Source organism: Oncorhynchus mykiss, chromosome 10 (assembly GCF_013265735.2).
Source record: "Oncorhynchus mykiss isolate Arlee chromosome 10, USDA_OmykA_1.1, whole genome shotgun sequence".
Classification (NCBI taxonomy): Eukaryota; Metazoa; Chordata; class Actinopteri; order Salmoniformes; family Salmonidae; genus Oncorhynchus; species Oncorhynchus mykiss.
In genome coordinates this window covers 26896331-26912671 of record NC_048574.1, presented here as the reverse complement: position 1 = coordinate 26912671, position 16341 = coordinate 26896331, and the positions used below count along the sequence as shown (strand labels likewise).

The following is a 16341-nucleotide window of genomic DNA, read 5'->3' as shown; positions in this document are numbered from 1 at the left end:
GCAGGGAGACTAGTCAGGATCGAGGGAAAGAGGAACGGAGCGAAGTACAGAGAGATCTTTTATGAAAACCTGCTCCAGAGCGCTCAGGACCTCAGACTGGGGCGATGGTTCACCTTCCAACAGGACAACAACTCTAAGCACACAGCCAAGACAATGCAGGAGTTGCTTCGGGACAAGTCTCTGAATGTCCTTGAGTGGCCCAGCCAGAGCCCAGACTTGAACCCGATCAAACATCTCTGGAGAGAACTTTAAAATAGCTGTGCAGCGATGCTCCACATCCAACCTGACAGAGCATTAGAGGATCAACAGAGAAGAATGGGAGAAACACTCCAAATACAGGTGTGCCAAGCTTGTAGTGTCATACCTAAGAAGACTTGAGGCTGTAATCACTGCCAAAGGTGCTTCAACAGAGTACTGAGTAAAGGGTCTGAATATTTACCTAAATGTAATTTTTTTTATTGTTATCATTATTTATTTATTTAAACTATTTTTGCTTTGTCATTATGGGGTATTGTGTGTAGATTGATGGGGGGGGGGGGGGGGGGGGGTGATCCATCAATGTAAAGGTATGGAAACTAGAAGTGCCCAGAGAGACAGGGCAAAGCAGGAGAAAAAGGAGAGGAAAGAAAGATGGAGAGATGTTGGATAAGAACAAAGTAAAAGAGCCACTCAGAGCAAAAACAGCAGAGAGAATGGTAGAAGTGAGGAAAAATAAGGAGAGGGTGAAAGCCCACCTTGTGGGTGTGGCGATGAAATATAACGAAAGGAAACAGAGAAAGAAACAGAAAAGGTGTTGAAAAAGACAACAACGAACTTCTTCATGGATGAAAATACATGAAAGAAAAGGCGGTCTTATGTATACAAAATCTCACTCCCCCTTCATCCTATTCGCTGTAGAGACATACGCGGACCAATCAAATATTGCCATTGTTTGTTCTACCATATGATTGACAGGTTTGTGGTTCGCTCAAACAAAATAAACAAACCAATGACAGATAACAGAAACTCCCCTTTATCACACCCTGTGATGACGTGTCAAGAAAGTGCCGGAAGCGTTCAGTTGTGCCAAAATGGCTTATCAGACTGTTCAACAGGAATATTTACAGATTCCTTTTGTGACTCGGGCATACACAACTGCCTGTGTCCTGACTACCGCTGCTGTGGTAAGATATTTTAATTTAATCTGAAACACGTTCTTGTTGGCAATGTAGATGTGGTAAGAGCTTGGCCGTGGATGTCAGTCTGCTAAGGTTAGCTGGTAGCTAACGCCGTCTCGTTGGCAAAACACTAGGAACCAAACGGGGAGGGACCTACCTGGATTTGTCCAATAGAAACTTTAGTTTTCGTTGCCAAATTAAACGTTTGATACCTGCTTGGACTAATGATTACATCCCAACAGTGTACGTCAATTAGCTACTGTAGACAGCTGTGTTAGTGTCGCCAAATTAACGTTCTTGTTTGGACTGTAGTTAGGCTGTCACCGAACTTGATAGAATTGATCAAATTTGCAAGGGTCAGTAACTAGCACAGGTCTGCAACCTTTTTCTAGCATTAATTATACTTTAAAAAAATTAAACACGTCGTGAGCTACTCATTTATTTTCTATCTTTCAAAAGGCATATTGTTCTCTTCACTCCCCTGCAACTCTTCATGTCTTTAGTGTACAAGAGAAAGGAGTGCACTGTTTGTCAATATACCTGGTAAAATAATGGTTAATGAAACAACTATAATGGGGGCCATATAAAATCTGTAATTGTTTTCCCCCATTCTGTTATATTTTCCCAAATTGTTATCTTAGTTTTATTTGATCTGTTTTTAGATTTGAGGGGGGCTTCACTCTCAAAATTAGAATTGTTCATAATGAAACAATGAGGGGGGTCAAATAAAATGAGCACATTTTCATTTGAGTGTAATTACTCTTTAATTGCACATCTTGTGTGCTTTCAAATGTGCCAGTCTAGTACTGCTTCTGCTCATTTCATGGCAAAGTTTGCAAATAATATATACAAATGATATACTTTCTCATCATAGACTAATGCCAGGTAAGCCTACTTTGCAGTTAACATTCAATTGAAGGTTTTTGTGAAAGTATTTCTGTCAACCCACCAGACTGTTATCCCGACCCGACAACTTGCTTCTAGTGATGAACATTCTGTCTTCTCTGTGAGGCGGATCATTTGGCTCTGTTCACATAAATGAAACCTTCATTTTGCTCCCAAACGGCTTAGTTCAGTAAATCTTAGAATTTGTTATTTTTATTTAACTAGGAAAGTCGGTTAAGAACAAATTCTTATTTACAATGACAGCCTGTCCCGACCAATCCCGGACGACGCTGGGCCAATTGTGTGCCACCCTATGGGACTCCCAGTCACAGCCAGATGTGATACAGTCTGGATTCGAACCAGGGACAAGAGTCCCGACTGATGCACTGAGATGCACTGCCTTAGACCGCTGCACCACTTGGGAGCCCGATTGACCTAAAACCATGAACAAAAAAAAGTAAATTCTAATTGAAAGCCTACAGTTGCCTACCATTGTCAGATCGTGAAATGTGAGTAAAAATACATTTGATGACCTGCAAAAAAAGGACAATTTAACACACTGAAAAAGTGACTGGACTACAGTGCAGTCGGGAACTATTAAAAATGAAAATGGGTAAAAATATATAAACACACACATACACAGTGAGGGGAAAAAAGTATTTGATCCCCTGCTGATTTTGTACGTTTGCCCACTGACAAAGAAATGATCAGTCTATAATTTTAATGGTAGGTTTATTTGAACAGTGAGAAAGAATAACAAAAGCATGTCAAAAATGTTATAAATTGATTTGCATTTTAATGAGGGAAATAAGTATTTGACCCCCTTCAAATAAACCTACCATTAAAATTATAGACGGATAAAATTATAGACGGATTTCTTTGTCAGTGGGCAAACGTACAAAATCAGCAGGGGATCAAATAGTTTTCCCTCATATAACAGCCTTGAGTCTTCTTGGGTATGACGTTACAAGCTTGGCACACCTGTATTTGGGGAGTTTCCCCCACTCTTTTCTGCAGATCCTCTTAAGGTTGGAAGGGAAGCGTCGCTGCACAGCGGTTTTCAGGTCTCTCCAGAGATGTTTGATCGGGTTCAAGTCCGAGCTCTGGCTGGGCCAGTCAAGAACATTCAGAGACTGGTCCTGAAGGCACTCCTGCGTTGTCTTGGCTGTGTGCTTATGGTTGTTGTCCTGTTGGAAGATGAACCGTCGCTCCAGTCTGAGGTCCTGAGCGCTCTGGAGCAGGTTTTCATCAAGGATCTCTGTACTTTGTTCCGTTCATCTTTTCCTTGATCCTGACTAGTCTCCCAGTTCCTGCCGCTGAAAAACATCCCCACAGCATGATGCTGCCACCACCATGCTTCACTGTAGGGATAGTGCCAGGTTTCCTCCAGCTTGGTATTCAGGCCACTGAGTTCAGTCTTGGTTTAATCAGTTTCATTCATTCTCCTGGTCTGAGAGTCCTCCAAGAGGGCTGTCGTGCCTTTTTACAGAGGAGTGGCTTCCGTCGGGCCACTCTACCATAAAGGCCTGATTTTGTGGAGTGCTGCAGAGAAGATTGTCCTTCTGGAAGATTCTCCCATCTCCACAGAGGAACTCTGGAGCTCTTTCAGAGTGACCATTGGGTTCTTGGTCACCTCCCTGACCAGGGCCCTTCTCCCCCGATTGCTCAGTTTGGCCGGGAGGCCAACTCTAGGACGAGTCTTGGTGGTTCCAAACTTCTTCCATTTCAGAACGATGGAGGCCACTGTGTTCTTGGGGACCTTCAATGCTGCAGACATTTTTTGGTCCCCTTTCCCAGATCTGTGCCTCGACACAATCCTGTCTGAACTCTACGGGAAATTCCTTCAACCTCATGGCTTGGTTTTTGCTCTGAGATGTACTGTCAACTGTGGGACCTTTTTGTATAGACAGGTGAGTGTCTTTCCAAATCATGTCCAATCAATTCAATTTACCACAGGTGGACTCCAATCAAGTTTTAAAAACCTCTCAAGGATCAATGGAAATGAGATACCTGAGCTCAATTTCAATTTGTCTTTATGGGGTATTGTGTGTAGATTGAGGATTTTTTATTTAATTCATTTTAGAATAAGGCTTGTAACATGACTGTGGGGAAGGGTTCTGAATATTTCTGAATGCACTGAACGTCCATTATCTTTTCTACATACTTTTATAGCTGGTTTTAAGTTAACACTGAAAGCGTTTTTCCATCTCCAATGCCTTAACATAATTGTTAAAAAATGATATTGTTATTTTAAATTTTTTGGCCCGCCCAACGATTTCAGTGGCATAAAAATCCGTTATTTTCTACCTAACTACCATTTTGTACGCCAGATATGTCTTAATTGTGCGTTACATGAAAGGTCTATACGCTGCACTGGGGTCGAAGCGCCATCATGGTTAGATTAAGACACTGTGGAGCCGGCGCAAGATATGGGTTTGAAAACGTTTAATTGAACAACAATTAAGACAATTGATTGGCTTACACTGCCATTCCAAAATGGCTGCGGTGTCTACTGCTAGCTGGCATGAGGATGAGAAGGGCATTTTTCCAGATACACTAGCAGTATTTCAATCTTCTCAATGTATCAGTTTGGATAAAGGTCAAATTTGGAGTACCGAGGCATATCCCATTGCTGCATCGAGGTACGTTTTCCGCCTCCTCCGTGGCGTATTAATTTAACCATGACGGCGTTCTGACCCCAGTGCAGCTCAGTAGCCCCGAGCTGACAAGGTACAAATCTGTCGATCTGTCGTTCTGCCCCTGAACAGGCAGTTAACCCACTGTTCCTAGGCCGTCATTGAAAATAAGAATTTGTTCTTAACTGACTTGCCTGGTTAAATAAAGGTCAAATAAAAATACATTTAAAAAAGTAAACAAACGTAACGAGTTGGAATTTGCTGGCTATTGTAAGTGCGAAGTATGCATATCATTCTACCAGGTAGGCATAGGCTACTTTGTAGTTAGCATTTATTGAAGGTTTTTGGGAAAGCCTTTCCATCTCTACCAGAAGGTTGTCATAAGCATAATCGCGAACAGCTACACGAAGTGTAGACATGCAGTACGCGCGCACCACACACACAGACAAGGGCATTCCTGTGCCGAAAATACGAATCACTGATGCATATCAAATCAACTTTTATTTGTCACAAGCCGAATTCAACATGAGTATACCTTACCGTGAAATGCTTACTACATGCCCTTAAACAATGACACTTTGTTCTTGTCTTATGATTAATTTGGGCAAGTTAATGCATTTTTTAAAAAGTTCAATACGTGTAATTGATTTCCTACTAAATTCAATAGCAATTAAAAATATATATTGTTGAATTCCGTTTTAATGTTTGGATTCCGTGATTCTGTCCGCGTTCTCTGCAACAGATTCTATAGGGCCCTACTATACAAAACGCCACCATAGATTTTTCAACTACCTTGTTCTTGGCAATTGACTTTCTTTATTCACAATTCCTCGAAAAAAAAGTGTCTTAGAAATGTCAGTGTGCAGGTGGGTCTACAAAAATCTGAAACCTCAAGAGATATTAAATCCATGTTTTGAGAGATGCCTCTTGAATGTGTGTAGATATTTGTTTTGGACGCACTGTGTGGTGCGCTGTCATCTACTGGCAGCTAAAATGATGAGGGAACTCCTCACTCTGAAACTTGGATTTAATATCTTTGAGTTTTTGTAGAGCCACCTACAACTTGAGACTTTTCTAAGATACTTTCTTAGTTCTAGATTCAGTAAAACATTTATCGGCGACTACGGGTTAGTAGAAAAATCTATGGCAGTTTTTGTATAGGGCTTTCCTGTAACACCAGGAAACATGGTTATCACATCAGGCGTACAAACTGGTAGCTACTTTTGACCTTAGTTAACCTCAGCATGCTAACCATAAAGTTGCAGTTTATTAACTGCTATTAAAAGGAATGTCAATAATTCCAAGATTGGTGGTTCATGGTTGACTTTACTTTGAATTTTCAGACGAGGTGTATAATCAGACCAGGTGAACTACTGATTGATGTTTTCTTTGCTCCCACCCTCAGCAATTAGAACTCATCACACCTTTCCAACTATACTTCAATCCTGATTTGATACTAAGGAATTATCAGGTGAGTACATGCAATCATCTGCTGTTTAGCTACTGTATCAGGTATGTTTTTTTTTTGTTGTTTAGAGTTTTTTTAATTTTAGGCCTTTTGTGTAAATGTAGCAGTTATTATGTTTTTTGAACTATGAGATGCAAGGTTGACTGATTTCTCTGTTCTGTCTTGTAGGTATGGAGACTCATAACCAACTTTTTATTTTTCGGTCCAGTTGGCTTCAACTTCCTTTTCAATATGATTTTTTTGTATCCTTTTTCCGCTGCACATGTCTTGCTCTGAGTTTACTTGTGAAATTGATGTTTGCATATTTTTTTTCTTCCCCTTTGATTGGAAACACTATGCTACTCATAAAATGCTTGTCTTGAACAAGACTAGCCATGTTTCATCAATTTGTAATCATGATGCATCTGTCTAATTTATAGGTTGTGTTTGCTTTGCACTTGCCAGATTTCCTTAACTGTTGGCTTCCAGGTACCGATACTGTCGTATGCTGGAGGAGGGCTCTTTCAGGGGCCGCACCGCTGACTTTGTCTTTATGTTCCTCTTTGGTGGCCTTTTGATGACTGTATCCTTGTTCTGTTACTGTCATGGTCTTAGTTGATACTGCAGGAGTCAAGACATGTTCAATACCACAGACTTCATTTATTTGTCACATTCTTCGCAAGCTTCTGATTGAGCTCTTACTTGGGCCTACTGTTGTACAATGCTGTATGTGTGTACATTAAATATCTACAGGTGCCCTTATGAGAAGCTCTTGAGAAACAGTCACACCTTGCCCGCTGATTTCTTTTCAGCTGTGTTTAGGCTAGTTGTCATAATTATCATTAACTGGTTGGCTGCAGTTAATAGCAACAACCTAAGTAAAGAGAAAATCAACTAAAATAATTCTGACTGTTTATGGACTGCAAAACACCCACTGTATGCCAATTCAATCCACCAATAACTTTTTTTTTCTCAGTAAGTTTATAGATATTTGGCACCTTTGTGAGTCTGGTGTTCTTGGGCCAAGCCTTCACCATCATGCTGGTGTACGTGTGGAGCAGGCGCAACCCCAATGTTCGCATGAACTTCTTTGGTCTGCTGAACTTTCAGGCGCCCTTTCTCCCGTGGGTGCTCATGGGGTTCTCTCTGCTGCTGGGGAACTCCATCATTGTGGATTTACTAGGTACCAGTTACCCTAACCACCATGAATCATTTCTGTAATGCATCAACGTTATTAATGGCTTTAAGATCCAAAAGGGCATTGCCTTATTGACCATTGAGGAGTGGGACCGGTACGATACCAGTATTGCGATACTCGTAAGTATCGTGGCAAGGAAAAAAAACACACAGTGGATTTCACTCCTTCAGGAAAACAGCCCTAATGTTGTCATTCAGTCACATTTATTTATTTCCCAAGCTATAGCACACTATTTTACATACATCAGTTTTTTAAAGCACCAAAGAGTTGGATTTGCTTTGTCTTTTCATTTTTGCCATGGAAAGAATATCGCGATACTGATGTAGTCACATCCCTAGTGAATTAACTGGTCAATGTACTCCCTTCCCTAAGGTATCGCTGTGGGTCATGTCTACTTCTTTCTTGAGGATGTATTCCCAAACCAGCCAGGTGGTGGCAGATGGCTCAAGACTCCTTTTTTTCTGTAAGTTTGGCCATTTATAAGTCTGATATGGTTCTAGTACAGTCCAGGAATGAATGTATTATTGTCTTACGTTTGAAACTGCAGTGTTTAGGCCATGAGTCTGCTGAGAGATGGTAATGTTGCTGGAGAGACAGGGGGCATGTTAGAGTAAGCAATAGTTATTCTTAAATGGATATTGCCAACATTAACAATGCTTCTACACCTGCATTGCTTGCTGTTTGGGGTTTTAGGCTGGGTTTCTGTACAGCACTTTGAGATATCAGCTGATGTACGAAGGGCTATATAAATACATTTGATTTGATAATAACCAATGTTTTGGCATGGTCTTAAGGTAAGCTGTCCTTGGAAAAGGCCATAAAAATTGGTATGATGATTCTAGAAAAGGAAAGGCACATCAATAGCTAAAAGTAGAAATATACCATTCATTTATCAGATCAGCAATAGCGATGGGGGGAAAAAATTGATAGGTACATGTCGCAATATTATTTGGATGATTATTTTGGACGATTGGACAATGAAGTATTGATACTTTCACTCCAAGTATTGATTTGTAATAAATCTTATTTTTAAATAGTGAGCCAACATGTTTTCAGCCCTTTTATTTCCATGACTGATCAAAACTAATTTCTCATGCTCTCTCTGCAGCAGACATGGTGAGCAAAATGTTTGGAATTTCAAAACACAACAAAATCACAGTATAGAATCGTGATACAAATTGTATTGGCACCTAAGTATCGTGATAATATCATATCGTGAGGTCCATTGCAATTCCCAGCCCTAATAAGCAACATACAGTGCATTTGGAAAGTATTCAGACCCCTTGACGTTTTCCATATTTTATGTTACAGCCTTATTCTGAAATTGATTAAACTGTTTTACTTCCTCATCAATCTACACACAATACCCTAAAATGACAAAGCAAAAACAGGTTTTTAGAAACTGAAATATCACATTTACGTAAGTATTCAGACCCTTTACGCAGTACTTTGTTGAAGCGTCTTTGACAGTGATTACAGCTTTGAGTCTCTTTGGGTATGACACTACAAGCTTGGCACACCTGTATTTGTGGAGTGTCTCCCATTCTTCTCTGCAGATCTTCTCAAGCTCTCTCAGGTTGGATGTGGAGCGACTCTGCACAGCTATTTTCGGGTCTCTCCAGAGATGTTCGATCGGGTTCAAGTCCGGGCTCTGGCTGGGCCACTCCATGACATTCAGACTTCTCCCGAAGCCACTTCTGCTTGTCCTGTTGGAAGGTGAACCTTCATCCCATTCTGAGAACCTGCCCCAGAGTGCTCAGGACTTCAAGGCTTTTACTGTAATTTGCTCTGTCCTGACTGTTTCACCGTAGGGATGGTGCCAGATTTCCTCCAGACGTGACGCTTGGCTTCATCAGACCAGAGAATCTTGTTTCTCATGGTCTGAGAGTCCTTTAGGTGCCTTTTGGCAAACTCCAAATGGGATGTCATATGCCTTTTACTTAGGAGTGTCTTCTGTCAGACCGCTCTACCATAAAGGCCTGATTGGTGGAGTGCTGCAGAGATGATTGTCCTTCTGGGAGCTTCTCTGATCTCCACAGAGGAACTCTGGAACTCTGTCAGAGTGACCATTGGGTTCTTGGTCACCTTCCTGACCAGGGCCCTTCTCCACCGATTGCTCAGTTTGGCCGGGCGGCCAACTCTAGGACGAGTCTTGGTGGTTCCAAACGTCTTCCATTTCAGAATGATGGAGGCCACTGTGTTCTTGGGGACCTTCAATGCTGCAGACATTTTTTGGTACCCTTTCCCAGATCTGTGCCTCGACACAATCCTGTCTGAGCTCTACGGACTATTCCTTCGACCTCGTGGCTTGGTTTTTGCTCTGAGATGCACTGTCAACTGTGGGATCTTTTTGTATAGACAGGTGAGTGCCTTTCCAAATCATGTCCAATCAATTGAATTTACCACAGGTGGACTCCAAGTTGTAGAAACATCTCAAGGATGATCATTGGAAACGGGATGCACCTCGGCTCAATTTCGAATCTCATAGCAAAGGGTCTGAACACTTATGCAACTTATGTGACTTGTTAAGCAACATTTTACCCCTGTTTAGGCTTGCCATAAGGGTTGAATATTTATTGAATCAAGACATTTCAGCTGTTTATTTTGGATAAATTAGAAAACATGTCTAAACTTCATAATTGTGGTATTTTGTGTAAATTTATGTATTTAATATATTTGAGAATAAGAAACTTTTTTTTTTGTGTGGAAAAAGTCAAGGGAGACCACTTGATTTGTGTCCACATTTTGTCACAGCCTGAATTTAAAATGGATGAAATTGAGATTGTGACATTATGTTTTTAGAAATGTTCACAAATTAATAAAAAATGAAAAGCTGAAATGTCTTGACTCAAGTATTCAACCCTTTTGTTATGGCAAGACTAAATACAGTTGTATGAAACAGTTTGGGCACCCCTGACAATTTCCATGATTTCCATTTATAAATAATTGGGTGTTTGGATCAGCAATTTCATTTTGATCTATCAAATAACTGATGGACACAGTAATATTTCAGTAGTGAAATGAGGTTTATTGGATTAACAGAAAGTGCAATATGCATCAAAACAAAATTAGATCGGTGCATAAATTGGGCACCCCAATAGAAAAATCACATATTTAGTAGAGCCTCCTTTTGCTAATATAACAGCCTCTAGACACTTCCCATAGCCTCTAATGAGTGTCTGGATGAAGGTATTTTGGACCATTCCTCCTTACAAAACATCTCCAGTTGAGTTCGGTTTGATGGTTGCCGAGCATGGACAGCCCGCTTCAATTCATCCCACAGATTCTCAATGATATTCAGATCTGGGGACTGGGATGGCCATTCCAGAACATTGTACTTGTTCCTCTGCATAAATGACCGGGTAGATTTTTGAGCAGTGTTTTGGTTCGTTGTCTTGTTGAAATGTCCAGCCCCGGCGTAACTTCAACTTTGTGACTGATTCTTCAACATTATTCCCAAGAATCTGCTGATATTGAGTGGAATCCATGCGACCCTCAACTTTAACAAGATTCCCAGTACTGGCACTGGCCACAGCCCCACAGCATGATGGAACCACCACCAAATTTTACTGTGGGTAGCAAGTGTTTTTCTTGGAACGCTGTGTTATTTTGCCACCATGCATAACGTTCTTTGTTATGACCAAATAACTCAATCTTTGTTTCATCAGTCCACAGCACCTTATTCCAAAATGAAGCTGGCTTGTCCAAATGTGCATTTGCATACCTCAAGCGACTGTTTGTGGCGTGTGTGCAGAAAAGGCTTCTTCCGCATCCCTCTCCCATACAGCTTCTCCTTGTGCAAAGTGCGCTGAATTGTTGAACGATGCACAGTGACACCATCTGCAGCAAGATGATGTTGTCGGTCTTTGGAGGTGGTCTGTGGGCTGTTTGACTGTGGGCTGGCTGTCATCCTTCGCCTTTGCCTCCGATATTTTACTTGGCCTGCCACTTCTGGCCTTAACAAGAACTGTGCCTGTGGTCTTCCATTTCCTCACAGTGGACACTGACAGCTTAAATCTCTGCGATAGCTTTTTGTAGCCTTCCTCTAAACTGTAATGTTGGACTATTTGTTTTCAGGTCATTTGAGAGTTGTTTTGAGGCCCCCATGTTGCCACCCTTCAGAGGAGAGTCAAAGAGAACAACTTGCAATTGGCCACCTTAAATACCTTTTCTCGTGATTGGATGCACTTGTCTATGAAGTTCAAGGCTTAATGAGCTCACCAAACCAATTATGTGTTCCAATTAATCAGTGCTAAGTAGTTACAGGTATTCAAATCAACAGAATGACAAGGGTGCCCACATTTTTGCATAGCCTATTTTTCACATCTGATTTTAATTTCATACAACTTAATATTGCTACACTAAAAATCTTTGTCTGGACAATACCCCAGAACTCGGCTTTTATTAGAAAATGAATGGCATGCCACTGGTCATTTTCTGTGACGACAGAGTAAATTATTATGCAGCCTCAGGGGTGCCCAAACTTTTTCATACGACTAAGTTTAGGAGTGAAAATGTGCTTAAGTCACAAGTTGCATGGACTCACCGTGTGCAATAATGGTGTTTACCATGATTTGTAAATGAGTACCCCATCTGTACCCAACACATCAAATAAAATGGTATTTGTCACATGTTCCGAATAGAACGGGTGTAGACCTTACTGTGAAATGCTTACTTACCAGCCCTTAACCAACAATGCAGTTCAAGAAAGAGTTAAGAAAATATTTACCAAATAAAGTAACACAATAACGAGGCTATATACAGGGGGTACTGGTACCGAATCAATGTGAGGGGGTACAGGTTAGTCAAGTTATTTTGTACATATAGGTAGGAGTAAAGTGACTATGCATACATTATCAAAATCAAAGGGAGGGAGGGCATGTCAATGTAAATATTCCAGGTGGCCATTAGATTAATTGTTCAGCAGTCATATGGCTTGGGGGTAGAAGCTGTTGAGGAGCCTTTTGGTCCTAGACTTGGCGCTCTGGTACCACTTGCCATGCGATAGCATAGAGAACTGCCTATGACTTGGGAAACTGGAGTCTTTGACAACTTTTGGGCCTTCCTCTGACACTGCCTAGTATATAGGTCCTGGATTAGAGGTCGACCGATTATGATTTTTCAACGCCGATACCGATTATTGGAGGACCAAAAAAGCAATTTGGTTTAAATAATGCAAAAACAAAGTGTGGGAGAAGAAAGTAGAAGTGCAATATGTGCCATGTAAGAAAGCTAACGTTTCAGTTCCTTGTTCAGAACATGAGAACATATGAAAGCTGGTGGTTCCTTTTTAACATGAGACTTCAATATTCCAAGGTAAGAAGTTTTAGGTTGTAGTTATTATAGGAATTATAGGACTATTTGTCTCTACTGTTTATTTCATATACCTTTGACTATTGGATGTTCTTATAGGCACTTTAGTATTGCCAGTGTAACAGTATAGATTCCGTCCCTCTCCTCGGTCCTACCTGGGCTCGAACCAGGAACACATCAACAACAGCCTACCTCGAAGCAGCGTTACCCATGCAGAGCAAGGGGAACAACTACTCCAAGTCTCAGAGCGAGTGACGTTTGAAACGCTATTAGTGCGCACCCCGCTAACTAGCTAGCCATTTCACATTGGTTACACAAGCCTAATCTCGGGAGTTGATAGGCTTTAAGTCAAAAACAGCTACTAGCAAACGCACAAAAGTGCTGTTTCAATGAATGCTTACGAGCCTGCTGGTGCCTACCATCGCTCAGTCAGATTGCTCTATCAAATCATAGTCTTAATTATAACATAACACACAGAAATACGAGCTTTAGGTCATTAATATGGTAGGATCCAGAAACTATAATCTCGAAAACAAAACGTTTATTCTTTCAGTGAAATACGGAACCGTTCCATATTTTATCTAACAGGTGGCATCCATAAGTCTAAATATTCCTGTTACATTGCACAACCTTCAATGTTATGTCATAATTACGTAAAATTCTGGCAAATTAGGCGTCCCAAACTGTTGCATGTACACTGACTCTGCGTGAAATGAACGCAAGAGAAGTGACACAATTTCTCCTGGTTAATATTGCCTGCTAACCTGGATTTCTTTTAGCTAAATATGCTATGCAGGTTTAAAAATATATACTACTGTGTATTGATTTTAAGAAAGGCAATGATGTTTATGATTAGGTACACATTGGAGCAACGATACGCACCACATCGATTATATGCAACGCAGGACACGCTAGATTAACTAGTAATATCATCAACCATGTGTAGTTTGTTTTTTACAAGATACGTTTAATGCTAGCTAGCAACTTACCTTGGCTTAGTGCATTCGCATAACAGGCAGTCTCCTCGTGGAGTGCAATGTAATCAGGTGGTTAGAGCATTGGACTAGTTAACTGTAAGGTTGCAAGATTGAATCCCCCGAGCTTACAAGGCAGTTAACCCACCGTTCCTAGGCCGTCATTGAAAATAAGAATGTGTTCTTAACTGATTTGCCTAGTTAAATAAAGATTAAATAAACGTGTTTAACATTTTTTTTTAATCTGTGTCCAAAAATACAGATTTCCGATTGTTATGAAAAGTTGAAATCGGCCCTGATTAATCAGTCGACCTCTATCCTGGATTGTAGGACTCTTGGCCCCAGTGATGTACTGGGCTGTATGCACTACCCTCTGTAGCGCCTTGCCGAGCAGTTGCCATACCAGGCGGTGCTGCAACCATGCTCTTGATGGTGCTGCTAGGTGTAGAACCTTTTGAGGATCTGGGGACCCATGCCAAATCTCCTGAGGGTGGAAAAGGTGTGGTCGTGCCCTCTTCACGACTGTCTTGGTGTGTTTGGACCATGATAGTTTGGTGATGTGGACACCAAGGAACTGACCTCTCAACCCACTCCACTACAGCTCCGACGATGTTAATGGGGGCCTGTTTGGCCCACCTTTTCCTGTAGTCCACAATCAGTTCCCTTTGTCTTGCTCACATTGAGGGAGGGGTTGTTGTCCCGGCACCACACTGCCAGGTCTCTGACGACCTCCCTGTAGGCTGTCTCAATTTGTTGGTGATCAGGCCTACCACTGTTGTCGTAAGCAAACTTAATGATGGTGTTGGAGTCGTGCTTGGCCACGCAGTCGTGGGTGAACAAGGAGTACAGGAGGGGACTAAGCACACACCCCTGAGGGGGCCCCAGTGTTGAGGATCAGCGTAGATGTGTTGTTGCCTACCCTTACCACCTGATGGCGGCCCGTCCGGAGTCCAGGATCCAGTTGCAGAGGGAGGTGTTTAGTCCCAGGATCCTTAGCTTAGTGATGAGCTTTGAGGATACTATGTTGTTCAACGTTGAGCTGTAGTCAATGAACAGCATTCTCTCACATAGGTGTTCCTTTTGTCCAGGTGGGAAAGGGCAGTGTGGAGTGTTTTACACACATCGGCTACGGAGAGCGTGATCACACAAACCAACTCTCTTTCCACCCATGCATTTCCAGGGTCGTTGCGCCATCACCTCGGCTGTTTTACACCTAGGCCTATATCATTAGGATCAAGAATTTAAAAGGTAGCATAAATAGCTTATAATATACCTTTCTCTCGCTTAGAGAAGTGCTTCCGTAAATTTTAATCACTTTCTCCCAGTGTCAACCAGCCTGCGACACACTAGCCAACCCTGTGACAACGCCTAATCCATCCATTTTCCGGTGTGTATCGGAAGAATAATCATCCTTTTACATTTTTTATATTGAGATGAATTTTTTTAAATGTAAAAGGTTAATAACACCAATTATTTTAGGATCATATAGGCCTGTTCCAATAGAGAACCTAGGCAGGTATTTAATTATATAATTGTTTATCCTAGCCCCATAAATCTATTAAGTTTTATCTTAAAAGGTAATCGTTCCGATTCACATCGGCGAACAAGGGCTGCATTTGAACAGCTTTTAAGTCATAATATACCCGACCTCTACAATTAGGCTATATCATATTAAACTAAAAAAAACTCAAAAAAAAAAAGGTCAGCCGTACCTATCTTTTCCTTCCCCTAAATCAAAACATGATATTACGTCCATATAGTCCAAACTTCCATATTGCCTAAAAAGTATACGTTCATCATACCCATTCTGCATTACCATAAGTCTAACCTCTACCATAAGTCTAACGACATGAATATAAAATGTAAAAGTTGTTAATGCAACAAAAAAATAAGTACAAAACAATGTTTTTGTAAAAAACAAATGGATCCATATTTGTAGTGCGGTGCACATATATATTTATATAGCCCTTCGTACATCAGCTGATATCTCAAAATACTGTACAGAAACCCAGCCTAAAACCCCAAATAGCAAGTAATGCAGGTGTTGAAGCACGGTGGCTAGGAAAAACTCCCCAGAAAGGCCAAAACCTAGGAAGAAACCTAGAGAGGAACCAGGCTATGAGGGGTGGCCAGTCCTCTTCTGGCTGTGCCAGGTGGATATTATAACAGAACATGGCCAAGATGTTGAAATATTCATAAATGACCAGCATGGTCAAATAATAGGTCTGGGACAGGTAGCACGTCCGGTGAACAGGTCAGGATTCCATAGCCGCAGACAGAACAGTTGAAACTGGAGCAGCAGCACGGCCAGGTGGACTGGGGACAGCAAGGAGTCATCATGCCAGGTAGTCCTGAGGCATGCTCCTAGGGCTCCGGTCCTCCGAGAAAGAGAGAATTAGAGAGGGCATACTTAAATTCACACAGGACACTGGATAAGACAGGAGAAGTACTCCATATATAACAAACTGACCCTAGCCCCCCCTACACAAACTACTGCAGCATAAATACTGGAGGCTGAGATGGGAGGGGTCAGGAGACACTGTGGCCCCATCCGATGATACCCCCGGACAGGGCCAAACAGGAAGGATTACCCCACCCACTTTGCCAAAGCACAGCCCCCACACCACTAGAGGGATATCTTCAACCACCAACTTACCATCCTGAGACAAGGCCGAGTATAGCCCACAAAGATCTCCGCCACAGCACAACACAAGGGGGGGCGCCAACCCAA

At 41.6% G+C, this 16341-nt stretch overlaps 1 protein-coding gene across 1 annotated transcript in view; it reads left to right on the top strand.

Annotated features, from left to right (window-relative positions):
- The first annotated feature begins 1003 nt into the window (after window positions 1-1003).
- The window catches only part of LOC110533569 (derlin-2), a 21660-nt gene continuing 6322 nt past the window's right edge, over window positions 1004-16341 (top strand). The window contains exons 1-6 of the mRNA XM_021617911.2: window positions 1004-1163; window positions 6084-6149; window positions 6315-6388; window positions 6615-6708; window positions 7113-7308; window positions 7696-7786. Of these exons, the coding sequence (XP_021473586.1) occupies window positions 1071-1163; window positions 6084-6149; window positions 6315-6388; window positions 6615-6708; window positions 7113-7308; window positions 7696-7786 (614 nt within the window). The 5' untranslated portion in view covers window positions 1004-1070. The remainder of the gene's footprint in view (window positions 1164-6083; window positions 6150-6314; window positions 6389-6614; window positions 6709-7112; window positions 7309-7695; window positions 7787-16341) is intronic.